This window comes from Typopeltis vanoorti, chromosome 20 (assembly GCF_054136105.1).
Source record: "Typopeltis vanoorti isolate ZY-2024b chromosome 20, IOZ_Tvanoo_1.0, whole genome shotgun sequence".
NCBI lineage: Eukaryota > Metazoa > Arthropoda > Arachnida > Uropygi > Thelyphonidae > Typopeltis > Typopeltis vanoorti.
The window spans coordinates 79485742-79503629 of record NC_143568.1 but is presented as its reverse complement, the minus strand read 5'-3'; the positions used below and the strand labels follow the sequence as shown (position 1 = coordinate 79503629).

Below are 17888 nucleotides of genomic sequence, written 5' to 3'. Positions count from 1 at the left end.
TATGCCTGCAACAGAGCATCCTATCACAATGCCTCTTTCAAACTCTGTCAGTTCCTTCTCATAGCCAGGGAGCATCATATTCCTCCACACACCGAATATGACCATAGGGTGGTGTTAAAATGTTATTTTAAATGTTATGAAATCTTCAAATATATCCTGTCGGCTGCACCATTGTTATGTCGTTGTTTTCTTAAATATTTTACCTCTATTGTTCTCCTTGTGCCTACTGAGATCTGGCTTCTAAACTGACTTTCTGGGGCCGTTTCTCTCTTCGAGCTCTGACGAAATTTATTTATTAATGCTGCGCCAGTCAGAACTCTAGGATAGAAATTCTTATCCAAAGAAACTTTCCCAGAATTCAAGTAATACCTTATATAGATTAAGTAGTTAGGTAAATTGAGTTCTCAGTATACAGTCATGGCCTTGACAATCTTAAATTCTCCTTTTTTCCTCTAAACATAAGTTTGATACTTTCGTGAGTGGTAAAATTCAATCTCATACTCAGACAAACTCAGGTATACATGGGAAAACATATTTATTATTTATCTAAGAACATCACAATTTATACAACACATATAATCAAGTAAATCAAAGTTAATACTAAAATACAAGTAAAGCAGGGTAATAATAATCAAACAGACAAGCTATTCAAACACATTCATGTTATGTGTTCATCTATATCACAAACATGGATGTCGGTATTAAACTAGATTACTGCTACTAACGATCCACACATTAAACTTGATTAGACAATTTATGAACGTACACTACCAGTCCAATTCGATTAACATAACACAGGAAACTGTCTCAAAAATCTCTCTCTCTTCTTTTCTAAACTCTGTCCATTTTACATCTTCGTCACCAATAGATAAAAGGGAAGATTTGTACATTACCACCTTGTCAAATGATTTCTCGATCCTTCCATCTGTTCTTTGTTATAGATTGTCCCTCTGTACGATGGATTGCCATTACGTACTCGTCCTGAATTGGCCACTTGTTTCTTCTGGGTTTACAAACTTTTTATTTTGCAGTTTCTAACACGATTTACCCTCAAAGGAATTCTTTGCTGCTTTCTCATCAGATAGATCCACACCGATGGTCTAAAACTCGAATGCTGCTGTCATCTTGTGCTATATTTTCTTTGATTTGCATCGCTCTGCAATGGGAAACACGCTGCCGCTTTGCCGTCTTCACACGTCTTGTCGGATATCAGGCATGCTGATCCGTTCAGGAACTTCAAGCAGGAGACCCACAGGGAGGGCACATGCGACCGGGGAACACCACAGGAACCAGGAGAAAAAGTAAAAAGAAGCAAAAAAAAAGTCCTCTCTCAAGATGTGAATCCGTTTTAAACTCCATTATAGGGCCCTCTTTCCGCACTCCGAACTTGTCTACGATGCTCTCCCATTTGCTGTCACTTTCTTGCGTCTTCCACAAATGCCTACTCATCGCTCGTTACGTCATCTCTGGTGGTCAAACTGTAACCTCTGAACTTACGTTCGCACGATGTTACACCACTTTATACATGCCATATTTTAACATGGATGTTTTTGACATATTAAGATTCCATCTATTCTAGACAAATAATCTTAAACATAGTACAATTTAATATTTATTTCCTCCTTCGATTTCATTTTAATTTAAGATTCAACTTCTTTTATATTTTAATTCCTTTTTTTAAGCAAAGTTAATATCTGCATCTTCACATATTATGTCTGTTTTGCCAAGAGTACAAGTGTGCTTTTGCTTGATATTGTTCTCTTGTTAAATCTTGAATGGAGCAGTTCTATTCTTAATAGAGCCATCATTTAAGATCTAACAAAGGCCCATTCCTTTTTCTAAAAATTTTCCCTAGAAAATTTTTCCCTCTAAACCGGTTCATCCCCGCAATTTATGTCCAAAGTTTCTCTGTACCTGATGTCTGGGAAGATATTCATCTGAGGGGTTTTGTTCCTCTTCTCCGTTGTTGCTTCCTCTCTTGAGTGAGTGAATGCTCTGGGGTGTTTTCTGATTTTGTTCTCTTGGGGGCTTCCTTCTTTTAGTCTCCCCTTTTTACCCCATATGTTTTTGTATTGGAGCAAATCTCCTAGACAAACCAACCTATCAGATCTGCATTTGTATAATTTCAGATGGTCTGAATGGACGATCAAGGAAAAACCTTGATCGTCCATTCTCTAATCTTGTATGTTACTGGGGACATTTTTTCTATTATTTCAAAGGGTCCAGCGCCCCCCCCCCTTCCAAATTTTCCTCCCTTTTTTCTTCCGGAGTTCTGTTCCAGTAAGACCAAGTTTCCCAGTTTCAAATCTTTGTACTTGTTGACATATGATCTGGCACGTTGGGAGCACATTGCTGGATTCAGCTACTAGTTCATGTGCTAATCTATTTTCCTTGATGAGGTTGTTTAGATATTCATCAATTACTGGGAAACCAGTGCTTGCCGTAGAACCTCTGAAGTCGTTGGGGAATAAAGGCTCAAACCTGTAAAGCACAACTGCAGGGGGCCTCCTTTGTGGCAGCATGGAGAGCAGTCCTACAAGCAAAAAGGGTGTGTGCAAGGTGAGTGTCCCACTCCGAAACTCGTCCCTCTGTTAGCTTGGAGAGTGTGAGTTTCAGAGTCCGGTTCATTCTTTCGTACATCCCATTTCCTTGGGGATGGTAACCAGCTTCTTTATCCCCAACAACTTGCAGAGTTGCAGCATCACCTCGGCAGTGAAGTTGGTGCCTTGGTCTGATAGAAGGGTCTCGGGCGTTCCATGCCTTGAGAAGACCAGCTTGAAAAGCTTGTTTGCTACGGTCTTTGCAGTCTGATCTTTCATGGCTGTGGCTTCAGGAAACCTCGAGAACATGTCAATTACAACAAGTATATACTTATTTCCCTTCGAGGTGGTGGGAAGAGGTTCCAGAATGTCCATAGCCACAGCCTGAAAGGGGCGTAAGGTGAGCGTTTGGAGCGGGACCTTGCCAGCGATGGTAGATTTTTGTTGACACAAATGTCACGAAGACACAAACCTCAACATCATCTCTCATCCCCTTCCATAAGTACCTATCCGTCACCCTCTTCCAGGTTCTATGAATGCAATGATGTCCAGCTAGGCCCGCGTCATGAAGCATGTACAGCATCCAAGGAATCATGACTTTTGGAACTAAGATCTTTTCCTTCCATCTTCCCATGACGCCTTGTTTCGACAACAGAAGGCCCCCTTTATCTAGGTGTAGGGCATCATACAACATCTGATTGTGCGAGAGGCCTTCCCCATCTGATAACCTTTTGTGCAACCCACTCCCCCCCACATTAGATCCAATTTCTGGGCATCGATTTCTTGCTTTCTCCAGGTCTGAAGTTGGAGGGGCAGGGGCTCTTTCTCTTTACTCCCTTTGATCACTAATACCGGGTTGATGTTTGTCTCATCAGCCCAGGAGTCCTCCTCCAGGTTGGGTTCTAGTGACCTAGATAGGTAGTCGGTCATAACGTTTGATTTCCCAGGAATATAGTTTACCTTCACATTGAACTCCTACATTTCTAGGGACCAGCACACAATTCTTTGATTCTTATCCTTCATCAATGAAATTAAGGATAAGGGCTTGTGGTCTGACCTAAGGATAATGTGTTGCCCCAGTAACATGCATCGAAACTTTCTAAGGCTGTATATGATTGCCAGGGCCTCTTTCTCAATTACAGAGTAGTTCTGTTCAGAGGGAGACAGTCTTCTGCTTATGAAGGCAATTGGCCTGAAAGTTTCTCCCTCTGCTTGCTCCAGTACCGCAGCAATGGTGTTCTTAGAGGCATCAGCGGCAAGGAAGAATGTCTCTCCGAGCTTTGAATATGTGAGTACAGGCGACATGGTCAAACCCTGATTCAAAACTTGATGCACTCTCTGCTGGTCCCTCTCACATGCAAACTTGATCCCCTTTTTTGTAGGTCTCACTATGGGATCCATTAGTCTGGAGCACTTGGGAATAAACTTCCTGTAAAAGTTTACCATTCCCAGGTATCTCCTGACTTGTCTCACTGTGGAGGGAGACTTTGCTCTTAGTATGGCATTTACATTATCCCTGGAGGGTTTTATCCCTGTTTCGTTTACTACATTATTATTATTATTCTTATTCAGGCCTCCATGGAGTCAAAAGACTCATCGTGGGGAGGTCCTTCCTAAGAACATAGTCTGTCAAGACTCATCGAGGGGAGGTCCCCCCCCCCTTTAAAATCACAGTCTATCATACCACTCCTTAAACTCATTGACTGTTCTCGCCCTCACCACTCCATCAGGCAATGCATTCCACGGCTCAACCACCCTCCATGCAAAGAAATCCCTCTTGTCATCACTCCTTCCCGCTGTTCAACCAAGCGAAAGAACTCCCCAGTGTCAACCCTGTAACCACCTCTCAACAGTTTAACAGTCTCAATCATATCACCTCTCCTTCTATCCACCAAACTCTGCAGTCCACATTCTCTCAGCCGATCCTCATAACTATCCTTGTACAGTCCTGAAACCATCTTTATCATCTGTCTTTGTATCCTTTCCACAGTTAATTTATCCGCTTCAAATCCTGGGGACCAAATCTGAGAACAATAGTCCAAGTGTGGTCTGATCAGAAACTTATACAATGGAATGATAACCCTCTTATCTCTGTAGGTCAGTGTCCTTCTCATAATTGCAGCAATCCTCTGTGTTACCTTCACCACCTTTGCAATATGTCCCCTAAACTTCAGGTTTCTATCAATCATCAACCCCCAGATCTCTTGTCTCCCCTACTTCCTTCAGTATAACTCTTCCCATAGAGTATGCAGCATCCCATCGATGTTTCCCAAACCTCAAGACCTTACATTTTGCTGCATTGAACTGACACCCCCATTCATTTGCCAATCTATCTATCTTATTCAAATCCTCTTGCAGGGCCACCACATCTGCACTATTACTAATAATCCTTCCCAGCTTCGCATCATCCGCAAACAACTGAATATCCCCTTGCAATCCACTGGCAATGTCATTGATATAAAGGTTAAACAATATAGGTCCTAGTACTGAGCCCTGTGGGACCCTACTCGTAACCCTCTGTCTCCTTGAAACTGCTCCACCATATACTCTCTGATACCTATCAGAAGCCAATCCTGAATCCAGTTGACCAATCTGACATCCAGACCCATATGCTGCAACTTAAATATCAGCTTATCATGTGGCACCCTGTCAAATGCCTTTGCTAAGTCTAAGAAAATTGCAGTATATGCCTTTCTCTCATCTAATGTTCTTGTAACTTTATTATAAAAGGCTAGCATATTGCTGAAACAAGAGCACCCTTTCACAAATCCATATTGACTCTCACAGATAACATTACCCCCATCTGCCCAATGCTTTATACGGTCCCTCACTACTTTCTCCAAGATCTTAACAACTACTGATGACACACAGACTGGCCTATAATTAGGCACTTCCAGTCTGTTACCACCCTTATGCAATGGCACTATCTTACCATATTCGGCAAAGCCAGACTTCCATAGTCTGGCTTTGCCGAAGCCATACTTTCATTGAAAAGCCAGGTTAAAGGCACTGTCAGTTCCCTAGCACCTTCTCTCAAAACTCGTGGTGAAATACCATCAGTCCCAAAGCTTTACTGACATCCAGAGTACTCAGTATCTGAAACACACTCTCCTTCTGTACCTCTAAACCTCAAACCAGCCCTATCCCTCTAGGATGAAATACTCCAATAAAGTGTTCATTGAACAATTCCACTATGTCCTCTGTATCAGTCACTCTATTCCCATTTTTATCCCACAATATCATTCTTCCACAGTCATTTCTCCTCCTGCTGGCCACATAGCTAAAAAATTCCCTAGGATTTTCTTTGGCTCTTAGGGCCAATCTCCTCTCATATTCCAGTTTCGCTTTCCTTAGCACACTAGTCACTCTTCTGGCCTGTGTCTTATATTCTTCATGCATCCTCTCTTCACCTGTCTCCTTATATCTCTTCCATGGTCTCTTTTTCGCATGCAATTCCTGTTTAATATTGTTTGTCATCCACTTTACTCCAAATTGTGTCCTCTTCTTCACTCATGGTATACAGGGTGTTCGGGATAAATTTGACAGTTTCGTAAGGAAAAAGAAAATCTTCTTTGTATCTATTAAATTTAATGAATTGACAAAAAAACATTACAGGCAGAGTTAATTACAATACTATCAACAAGATTTACTCAAAATAACCACCATTAGCATCGATCACAGCTTCAATTCTGCTTCGGAACCTCGAACAAGCTGATGCTACAGTCTCCCTGGGAAGGGCCGCAAAAACTGTTTTAATTTTATCCATTAACTGGGCTTTTGTATTACTGGAAGTGCGATTGGTGTCTTTTTCAACTGCGCCCCATACAAAATAATCCATGGGGTTAAGGTCTGGGGAGTTTGGAGGCCAAACATTTGGACTGGTGAAGTCGTAGAAATTTTCAGACAACCATTTTTGACTTTTCCCAGAGGTGTGGCAAGGGGCCGAATCCTGCTGCCATACATACGGCCTACCATTGGCTACCCTTGTTATCCAGGGCTTGACTACAGTTAGCAACTCCACGAACAAAGCCCGAATTCCAATGCCAGGGTTCTTCAACACCTGTTCCTGCAGATTTGCGAGGAATTCTGCTGTACGAACGCAATCAGATCGTCTGCTAGGGATCTTTCTTCTTGCTACATCCTCGTAGTCACCATTGCAAGTCTCTAGTTCATGCCTGATTGTTTTTACTGTATTCAGGGAGCATTGGGCAGCAGTCGTAATATCCTTATTTTGATGGCGGGCACGAATCATCATGATACAAGTTATTCTCTTCCATGATTCAGGTGGGTTCCAGCTATCCATCCTTTCTGACATCTTGTATATGAATGAAGAAGGGTCCAAACTTTTAAATGAAGAGAAGTGTGTGTTAATACATGTAACTTACGGAAAAATATAATTAATTATAAATTTGTCAAATTTATCCCGAACACCCTGTACAACTTACCATTGCTGCTAACAAATATTCTTTCACAATTTTCCACGCACTGATGATATCCCGGCCTTCCAATTCCTCCCTCCATGAAACTTCCTGAAGTTGACGTCTAAGACTATTATAATCACCTACATTATAATTCCACATAAGTTCCCGTCTCTTTGATACTCCTGCATGTCTATTCATTTTCCAAGTCAAAACCATATGGTCACTCTCTCCAACTGGTGGGAGAGATGTCATCTCAGTTATTATCAACTCTTCTGAATGCTATAACCAAATCCAAAACTCTTGAACCTCTTGTTCCCTCTGTTACATGTTGCCTAAGACATTTGTCCCTCAAGAATTCTAGAAATTCCATTCCCCTATTGCTACATGCATCTTCCTCTCTCCAGTTTATACTACTGTAGTTAAAATCTCCCATAACTATCATTCTTCTTGCACTTGCCAAACTTAGCTGTCTAAACATCTCCTGGTCCCCATCCTCTGTGCTCCTAGGTCTGTAGCAACACCCCACTAAATATCCTGTCTTGCCTACCTCTACCTCACACCATATGCTCTCAAAATCATTTGTCTTGCTTCCTTCCAAAGCCTCCACTCTTAGAGCACATAGGTCATCACTTATCATAAGCAGTACCCCACCACCACGCTTTCCTCTCCTATCCTGAGGAAAAATGCTATACCCAGCGACTTCTATTCCTGTTATTATATCCCCTTCTGTCAACCACGTCTCAGTGATCCCAATAATTTTTGGCCAGGATGATGCTATCTTCACCGCCAATTCCTCTCCCTTATTCCGGATACTCCTGGCATTAGTATAAAGCATATAAATGCCATTGTTTCTATACCCAGCATCAACTCTTCATTACTATATGTCCCAGGTATTTTACTTCCTTCAAAAAGAATCTACATTTTGAGCATTTAAGTGACAGACGGGCCCTGCTCAATGTGTCCAGAACCTTCAATTCATTTGAATTATTGAAGAAAGAATGAATTATTTGCCTCTTTAATCACGTTAATACTGCTGTTAGCAGATGCGGGATGAATGTCTCCAAACACCTCTTCCTTCTCTTTCACAGTGAGGAAACATTCCTCAAGATTTTCTCGTGATTTTCTTCTCATAGGCAGTCTCTTTTAATTCTTGCTTTACTCCTAGCCTAAACTGGTGAAATACTGTCCAGTCAAGATGAGGTTTATCCTCAATAGACACTTAGACTGTTAGCAATTATCAACAACTTGTTGTAATATTCTGTTACAGTCTCCTTTTCTTTTTGAGCACATCTCTGTAATTTCCATATATTGGGGGCCCAAACTTCTTATCCTTGAGAACTGGGAGATTAAGGTCTCTTTAAACTTGAAGTATTCCAAGGTGTCTTTCAAAATTAGTGAAGAGTACAGAAAACTCTTGGCCTTTCCGAATAATTACTCCTTAGCAATATAAGAAGTTGGAAGTGTGTCCATCTACCAACCTTTCTCAATTCCTCGACGGAGCTGAAAAAAGCTAAGACGTCATCAGTTTTCTCTCCAGAAAACTGTGGAAATACTTGTTGTGGATTAATGGTTCTAAAGAACTCAATGTCATCCATGCCTGTACTAGTAGGTTGACTCATACTTGCAAATTAATCAAAAAAATTTATACTTTTCCACAAAAGAAAAAAAAAATGTTTTTTTTTTTGATAACTGATTCTAAACCAAAACTGACTCAATTTAATTCACAATTTTGATCAATTAATTGCGTGATTTAAATTCTGTCGGCTGCGCCATTGTTAAAATGTTATTTTAAATATGTTATCAAATCTTCAAATATATCTTATCTTCTGCACCTTTGTAAAAACTATAGTTATCTCGTTTTAACCTTTACTATATTTGTGACTTATGCCCACAAATAATAAAACTCACGTATGCAAAACTTACAGAACAAAGAAATCGCCTCTGGCTGGAGCCAATCTCTTTGTCTGACCTACTGGTGTTTATTCTCAACTGAATTTGGAAAATTTATTTAGTTTCCAGCTGCGCCACCAAATTCGTGGGTAGGAGTTGAATCTCCCTCCAAAAGAATAACACACAGTAAAACGTACGGAACTTTCCTTTCTCATCTATCAACGTATATTTACTAATCTACGAGTTGTGGCAATCTAACTTTAGGACACGCAGATTCGAATTAATGAGTAGTGCATTGGAAATAGAAATCAGACAAGTTATTTAAATATGAAAACAATTATTTATCATCAAGGAAATGTACAAAAGGTTAAAACTAAAGATTCAAGTAAATCAGGTTCTATGCTTCAAAGACAATTCTCAATACAAATTATAATTACTGCTCTTATGAAGACAATTCTTGTAAGACCGTGTGTCTATAATATATTCTTTGTTAACACCTTATCACACTTAAAGCAATCTCACTTAAACAAACTCAGGCATAGCTACTAGCAATAATATTAAACACACAATATTTCACCTTAACAATTAGCCAAGTTTTCTCTCACATATAATTTAACAAGACCATTCAAAGGTTAGCATAAAGCCTCAAGTATCATAACAGACAAACTCTACAAGTCACAGTCACAATTCTGTCTATAGCTAAAACAATAGAAAGATCTTACTTTAAAACAGTTGTCTGGTCCTTTCTGATTGATCCTTGGAATCACTTCCTTCTATTATCTTCCAACCTTAAGCAACGAACACGGGTACTTTCTCCGGGATTATTGAAATCTCCTCTTACTTTTTTCGAGCATCGGGAGCTTGGCGGCATTGAACTCCGGTATCTACTTTCTTCTAGGAACAACTTAAATTAGTTGTTTCACACTTCTGGCATCTAATGGCTGGAATGCAGGTCCTGTTGGCAATTGCGAATCATCATCTATGATGATTAGCAAAACTCCATCACTGTAACATACATCTTATCCTGGTAACTGCTTGACCTTCGCTGACCAAGAAACCACTAAAAGGCCTCATGTCGCCATAGCAAACCCCCTTTATATCTTGCCGATGACCTTGGATTCTGCTACGTAGTAATCCCCTGGGTATTACGTTGTTCTGCACCTGCCACCTTTTTTTTGTTGTTGCATTAAGGTTGGAAACTCCCTTGCAATGTTGACCTTCGAGGTTTGCAGTTGCCCGAGGTCATTAGTTAATACCTTAATCCATCTAGAATTACTGGGGACTAAGAGGTTTCTTTAGACAATTTATCTTACACATATATTCCTTTGTTCTTTTACAAAAACCGTTTGAGGTGACAATATTCAGTAATATACAAAAAATATTATTTTCAAATTAAAAAATATGAAAATTTCTATCAACCCACAAGTATTTTTAATGAATTTTGTTTACCAGTAAAATCGGTATATAAGATATTTTTGTATAAAAATCCTTCTATACACGAATTTACAGTGGTATGAAGGGTAATATATAGAAACTACTATTTGTTGGCCCACACATTGAGTGCAAATTCTGGGCATTGATTGGAACATGAATCTGCACAAAAACATTCAGAACCTCTGCTCACAACTTGGGTTTCCATGGTAGGACTGCAATATGCAAGCCCCACATTAACCGAACTAACGTGCAACATCGCCTTCAGTGGTGCAGAGAGCCTGTGCAGTGGGATGTGTAATCTTGGAAAGCTGTGTTATGAAGTGATGAATCATGGTATACCCTCTAAGCAGATGGGCAGGTGTGGATATGGTGGATGCCTGATGAATGTCTCTTATCAGAGTTTGTAACCCCAAATATGAAATTTGGAGGAGGTGGTGTTATGGTATGGTTCTGTTTTGTCCTCACACCTCTGTTTGTGGTGCCATGAACATTGAACTCCAAGAGGTATCTGAACATTCTGGACAGTACAATGCTTCTTACTTTGTGGCATTTCTATGGAACTGACCATTGTGTCTTTCAGCAAGACAGTACATGTCATAAGGCTGCTGTTGCAACTGCTTTGTGGACATGAACATCACCACAGATGTTCAGTTAGCATTGATCCTATTGAACAGCTGTGGGATGGATGAACTGGAGCATCGGGTGAAGTCCAAGAGACGTCTATCCCACAACAGACCAGGGCCTCATTACATGCCTACATGGAAGAGTGATCCAAAATCTCCATTTAGTGGAAAGTATGCCTTGCAGCAATCCTACAAGGCATACTTGTGAAAAGTATGTCTTGTAGGATTGCTGCAGTCACCACAGCAAAAGGAGGTCCTATATCTTATTTTAAGGTGATTGCCATGGCTGTTTGTTTCTCACACTATGGTGTCCATTGACTTCTTTCCAAGCAATATATGGCACGTTTCTATTGGCTTTAGTCATTATATTAGGGTGGGGGGATAGCCAAAAAATACTGTTTCTTGTGTTTGTGGAGGAGTCCGTGTGATGTGTAGTCTTGTCCGCATCTTCTCAGCAAGAAGACAGCTGAAAAAAGCATGTTCCAGGTGTTAGTTAAATAACAAATGTTGCAGACCAGATCCTCATTATTAGATGTCCATTTAATGGTGTTGTGTTAAGTGGGAATCTTCCACAGTTCTCCAGGCAAGGTCCCTCTTTCTGAGTTACCCTTGAAATTTTAAGATTGTGGTTGCTCCTGATGTAGAAATTAAATATTGTTTTATAGACTTTCTCAATTGGTATATTTAGTTACAATATCTTTGTCTGTGAAAATAATCACAGGATTTGTTATGGAGGACTGATATATAGTACTAGTATCCCAGAATCACTTTTGCTTTTGGACTTATATAATTTGATGTTTCAAATAGTCAGAGGTTGTACCATAAAAAAATAATGTGGTAAATCTGTGCGCAGGGAAGGAGACTTACTGCAACATGGTTGATCCTTACAGCTTACTGATATTGACCAGGCTATCCAGGAGTCTCATCTTGCCAAAGCAGTACATGTATCCCACTGGGATTCCCTTAGATGTCCATGGGTCACATTGCATGGTAAGCACACACTATGTTAGATCATAGCAATAGTAGTCTAGAAGACTGGAAGAGAAAAAAAATCAGAAGTGAGGAATGGAAAGAAGAAAATAATAGAAACAGTAAAAAAAAAAAAAATCAGTAGTGAGTACCGTCACCATGAGATCCCTCTCTCCAACTCTGTGGAGAATTTAGTTGTAATTCAGATTATAATTAATTCCTTCCAAAGATTGTTTTAGTACTTACTTTTATGAACTTATTAAACTTTTGGGGGGGGGGGGGGCATTTGATAAAAACACTGGGAACCATGAGGATTCCAAGAAAAATTGGATAATGGTTTCAATCACTAATAAGTTTTCAGGTAGGTTGATTTTTTTAAAATAGTATTCAGGATGATATATTTATGCTTCTGTCAACACAACACGATATATATATATATATATATATTAAGTCAGTTAATTATAAACATATATTATAAATATATGTTTATAATTAACTTAATTATAAACTACCAGTTTGTACACTCATATATATGGGGAAAGGGGGGAGGCAAATGCTTTTATTATGGATATATTAAGTCAGTTAATTATAAACATATATTATAAATATATGTTTATAATTAACTTAATTATAAACTACCAGTTTGTACACTCATATATATGGGGAAAGGGGGGAGGCAAATGCTTTTATTATGGATTTTATATAAATGTATAATATAGAGGAAAATAATAGAACTGATGTAAAGGTTTCCAAAAAGGTCTTCCATGAGCATAAAAGTGTGGAAGGCCTTTTGCCTCCCATGCATAAAGGTTAAAATTTTAGGAAGATTCTTACCTTTATGCACTGACTAAGCCAAAATATTGGCTTAATAATAAAATAAATTTAGTGAATTATTATCCCATGTTTGGTTCTTTCCATTAACACATTCATAGGCTATGTTTTGCATCAGGCGGGAAGTCACTATCAGCCATGTTGATAGGCCACTAGGTGGTAAGTATTTTATATCGGTTATCATGTAGGCTGCAGAAAGATAAATTTAATGTGTGGCAATAATGTCTAATTTGTAGATTGTGTTACTGTGATATATTTGAGTGTGGAACACAGCATTTGGTTAAATTTCTGAGATGGTATTACTTTAAATTCATTGTTTCTTGTTAGTGCTCTGATACAATATGGTGGTGAAAGGTGGATCATTGCATTGGCTGGTGCAAAAGACAAGTAAGTGAATGGTATGAATTTTTCAAAATAGCACAGTGCAGTGAATGTAGTATGTGTGCATTGGAAGTTATCATGGATTTATGTGGGGAGTGAGCCTCCACATGCTCAGTCGGTATAGATGAAACTCTTTGGTCAGAAAGACCTGGGTTCAATTTCCATCCATGAAGAGGGAACCTTTATTTTTGACAAAAACCCTCCACCTCCAGTCTCAAACAGAGGTAGAGGATTTTTTTCAAATGGAAACTCAGGTTTTTTGTCCCTCAGAACAGACAAAACTAGCCCTGTGAACACACATGGATCTACATTCATAAAATAAATATTTAATCCCTCATTAGGAGGTCTCCTCCCTATCCTGAACAATAGGATTGAAAGGGAGGGATCCCTGTATGAAATTTAAAAAAATGTAGAGAGTCTGAATAAAAAAAAAGTCAAGTGTGGGTATATAGGTGGTGTGATATTTTGACGGACCATGAGGCTTGTTTAAATATGAGTAGAGAACGTGGTGTCCAAAATGAAACAGTAATTGAGGAAGATTGCATGAATGCTCAGAAAGTGTATGGAAATAGCAAGGAAAAGAATTTGATTGGCAATAAAGCATGCAATAATGATGTTGAAAAAAGTGTAATTAACTGTAAGATGGTGAGCAGGGTTGATGGAAAACAAGCTTCTGTGACTGATAAGATAGTGAGAGTGAATGATAGCAAAAAATGATGCAAGATTTGAAAGCTTAGTTGGTGAAGATAAGACAAAAGATGAAGCAGAGGGAAATGAAGAGAATAGATATTAGAAGAAGATGGAAATGATTGATGTTGGTGTGAAACTCACGAGTAGCATTGTATGGAGATTCATTATTGGAGTTGGTAAACAAGAAGATACACAAGGTTTGTTTTCTGAAGGTAAAATGAAAAGAGTGATTGAGATATTGGATATGAGGAGTAAGTGAGCAAAAGAGTTGGTAGTGGAACAGATGACTTGACTGGGAACAAGGAGTATGTAAGATTGGATAGCAGATGGTTGTTGAGAAGGATAAAAGATAATAGTGTCATAGTAGAGGTAGTCACTGTGTCGTCCAGATACGACAGTGATGAGATGAGGTGGAGAGCAAGAATCATGAATGTTAGTAGAAATGTGTGAAGAGAAAGGAGTGCAGTTTGCTAATGTGTGGAATGAGTTTGGTGGATGAATTGAACTGTATAAGAGTGATGGACTGCATTTGAATGGTTTTGGTGGAAGTCATTTGGAGTGACTGCTGCTGGAAGGAAGAGTAATGAGTGCAGAGAATGAATTTGAGCAAGTAAGAGGCAAGAGTAGGGGAGTGAGAAGGAGAGATTGAAGTGATGCTTATAAATGGAAAAGTGGGTAGCATGAGTGTAGATAATGAGAGAACAAGTGTACAAGACAAACAAGGAAATGGGGAGACTCAGGGTGGACAAGAACACAGCATGAGAAAGGTTGATGCTCAAGTAAATATGTGTGTGAAGACGAGAAGGAAATGGGATAGCCTGAGATTTAGGGACAATAGTTGGATTTTAAGAAGGATCTGGGATGGATAAAGAGAAAATGAAAGGCTCAAGGAAGGTATGAAAAAGTAACATCTAATAAGAAGTAGCAGTGAAACGTGTTATAAATCCAGAGTAAGCTTGGTATATGAATGCTAGAAATATTAGAAAGAAGGAAAATGAAATGGTTGCATTGATTGAGTTTGTTCACCCAGAAATTGTTGGAATAAGTGAGACATGGTTAGGTGAAAATGACATCCTGACAGGAATAGAGATGGAAGGGTATGATGTTTTTCATGAATATAGAAAGGGTAAAAAGGGAGATGGAGTGCTACTGGTGATAGAAAGAGAGTTATGTCCATAAAGGTAGAGATGCAAGAGAGAAATAGTTGCAGTGGTTTTGGTTAGACATGGAATAGTCATTACTAAGATAGAGGTGAATAGAATGAAATACTTAGTTGGATATTGCTATAGACTACTATAGTCTATAGCAATAGACAATAGTTCACTACTATCCATATTAGTAATATGGATAGTAGTGAACATGAAATATATAATCAAAACCTCACATGGTCCTACAGAAGGTTCTTCTAAGGAAGATGTGGAGGAATTTTTTGAGTCATAAGAACACCAAGCTAACTTAAAAAAAAAAAAAAAAAAAAAAAATGGAAAAGTGTTCCTTGTTGGAGATCTGAAGAGTAGACTAGAAAATGAATCCCACCAGGCATATAGGAATATTTTGGGAAAATTTGGAGAAAGCTAATAATAATAATGGTATTTACTGGACTTCTGTTCAGGACATGGAGTAGTCATTACTAACATCATGTTTCAACATAAAGATGTTTACAAGTTAACTTGGAGAGAAGACACAAGAAATAAGAAAAGCCTCATTGACTGTGCCATTGTTGATAATGATATCATCTTGCGGATTCAGGATTCAAGTGTGTACAGAGGATTTGAAATTGGAAGTGATTATTACTTAGTACTAAGCAGGATAAAAATGCATATCACATTGAAAAGAACAGTATGTAAGAAAGTTTTAAAAAGAATTAATGTTGAGCAGCTTTTACAGGTAAATCATAGATTTGACTATACAAACATTATTGAAGAAAAACAATGAAACAAACTGAAAACAAGAACCAAACCATCAGTTTGGTTCTTGTTTTCAATGGCAAACTCTGAAAGAGACATTGATTCAGCTAGGAAGATATGTGGTAAAGTTGTCTGCAAGGATAGAAAAATAAGAACACCATGGTAGACACAAGAAGTTAAAGAGGTTATTAGAACAAGAAGTTATTAGTTTATCTGCCGACTTAATTGCTAGGAACTTTCAGTATGAAAATTCCTAGCAAATAAGTCGGCAGATATCCTTAAAGAATACAGAGAAAAATGTAGGAGCGCTAAGGTATGTGTAAAAATAGCTAAACAAAAGTCATGGGAAGACTTTTCATTAGAGTACAGAAAATAAACATCAGGAAGGTGGCAAAATCTTTGGGAGGCTATTGAAGAAGCTTAAAAATAGAGGAAAGAGTGGATATTATTTTTGGGAAAACTCCCATGTTACGCCTCTTAACAAACTATTATATTTATGGCTATTTTGCCTGCTTCTGTTTAGGAGCAGGCAAAATAAAAAGAGGAAAGAGTATTGTTAAAGGGATCAATGATGTATCATCTTTGCTGCAAAATATTCGGGAGGCTATTGAAGAAGTTTAAAAATAGAGGAAAGAGTATTGTTAAAGGGATCAAAGATGTATCATCTTTGATCCCTTTAACAGTACTCTTGGTGACATGAAATCTGAAGATAAGGATATCCTAGATGTCGGGAGTAATTACTATGAAAGACTGTTAAATGAACCAAGTAGTGACAGAACAGTACTAGAAAATTTTCAAGAGGAAGGCAAAGAGGAGTACTTATCAATACTTCAGGTACAAAAAGCCTTCAAAAATTTGTAATGTGGAAAGGCAGTTGCAGTAGATGATATTTTACCAGAAATGCTTAAGTATGGAGGTATAAAAGTTCGTATAACCCAAATGATGCTTATTGTCTCGCTTATGCATTACGACATGTCAATCGACAAAAAGGATTTAAGGGTTGACAATAATAAAGCTGAATGTGCGTATTGCAGAGGAATTTCTCTACTAAGTGTTCTAGATAACATTTATGCAAGCATACTTGAAGACAGGTTGAGAAAAATTGTGGAAGAGAAACTTGGAGAAGAACAGCTGGGTCCAGGCCAAATAGCGGTTGTCAAGATCAGATTTTCACTTTAAGACAAATAGCTGAGAAATCGTGGTAATATGACAAGGATCTGTACATAAATTTTATAGATCTGGAAAATATATAAGACTTGGTGCCCACAGAAAACCTTTTCAAAACACTACAGTTATATGGGGTGAATGGAACATTATACAGAGCAATACATAGTCTATATTTAAGTTGTCAGTCAGCAGTTAGAATTGAAGGAAATACAGGAAGATGGTTTGATGTAAAATCAGAGGTAACAAAAGTTTGCACATGCTCTCCACTGTTATTCATCATCTATATGGATCACATTTTGAAAGAAAGTAGCATTAGGCCTGATATTAGAATTGGAGATGTCAAACTTTGCTTTATGCAGATGATGTCGTACTCCTAATCACATCTAGTACAGATGTCCAGGATTCTCTAAGTTGACTAATAGCTGTAACAAATTTGGCATGAAAATCAGCAATAAAATTACTAAAACTATGAAAATAGGCAGGAGAATAGAAAACTTAAGCTGCATTCATCTCATAGAACAAGTAAAGTATTTCAGCTATTTAGGTACAGTTTTTCATGAAGATGACAGGTTAAATCTGGAAATAGACAAGAGAATTAGCAAAGCTGTTATGATGTAATATATTGTATTACACATTTATATGGAATAAGAGAGAAATCAGCCAAAACACCAAACTAGCAGTATACCAGACAGTGTTCAAATCATTTTTAAGTTATGGATCTCAGTTGATTTAGAAATAAAGCACTTGATCAAAGACTAGAAACCACAGATATGTGGGTTCTGCAAAAAATTAGGGGAGTGAACTGATGGCATCAATGGCACAATCATGTTAATAATTAAGATATTAGAAAGGAACTTGACATTATTAGCATTTAAGAATGTGTCAACAGAATGAATGAGGAAAGGTTAGCAAAACAGGTTTATGATGTCAAGATGGCAGATCTAGGTCTGGGTGGATTGATTCAATCAGAAGTCTCTTAGAAGCACAGAAGGTTAGATATGGCAATATTGGAGTGCTCACAAGTAACAGATTCAT

At 38.3% G+C, this 17888-nt stretch overlaps 1 protein-coding gene across 4 annotated transcripts in view; it reads left to right on the top strand.

The window, feature by feature from the left end:
* Klp68D (kinesin-like protein 68D) overlaps positions 1-17888 on the top strand; it is a 479354-nt gene that overhangs the window by 446290 nt on the left and 15176 nt on the right. The window contains exon 22 of one of the 4 annotated variants that reach the window (XM_090410560.1): positions 13036-13106. The exons of the other annotated variants lie outside the window; for them this stretch is intronic. Coding sequence (XP_090266686.1) covers positions 13036-13099 — 64 coding nt within the window. The 3' untranslated portion in view covers positions 13100-13106. The remainder of the gene's footprint in view (positions 1-13035; positions 13107-17888) is intronic. 4 annotated transcript variants of the gene reach the window in all.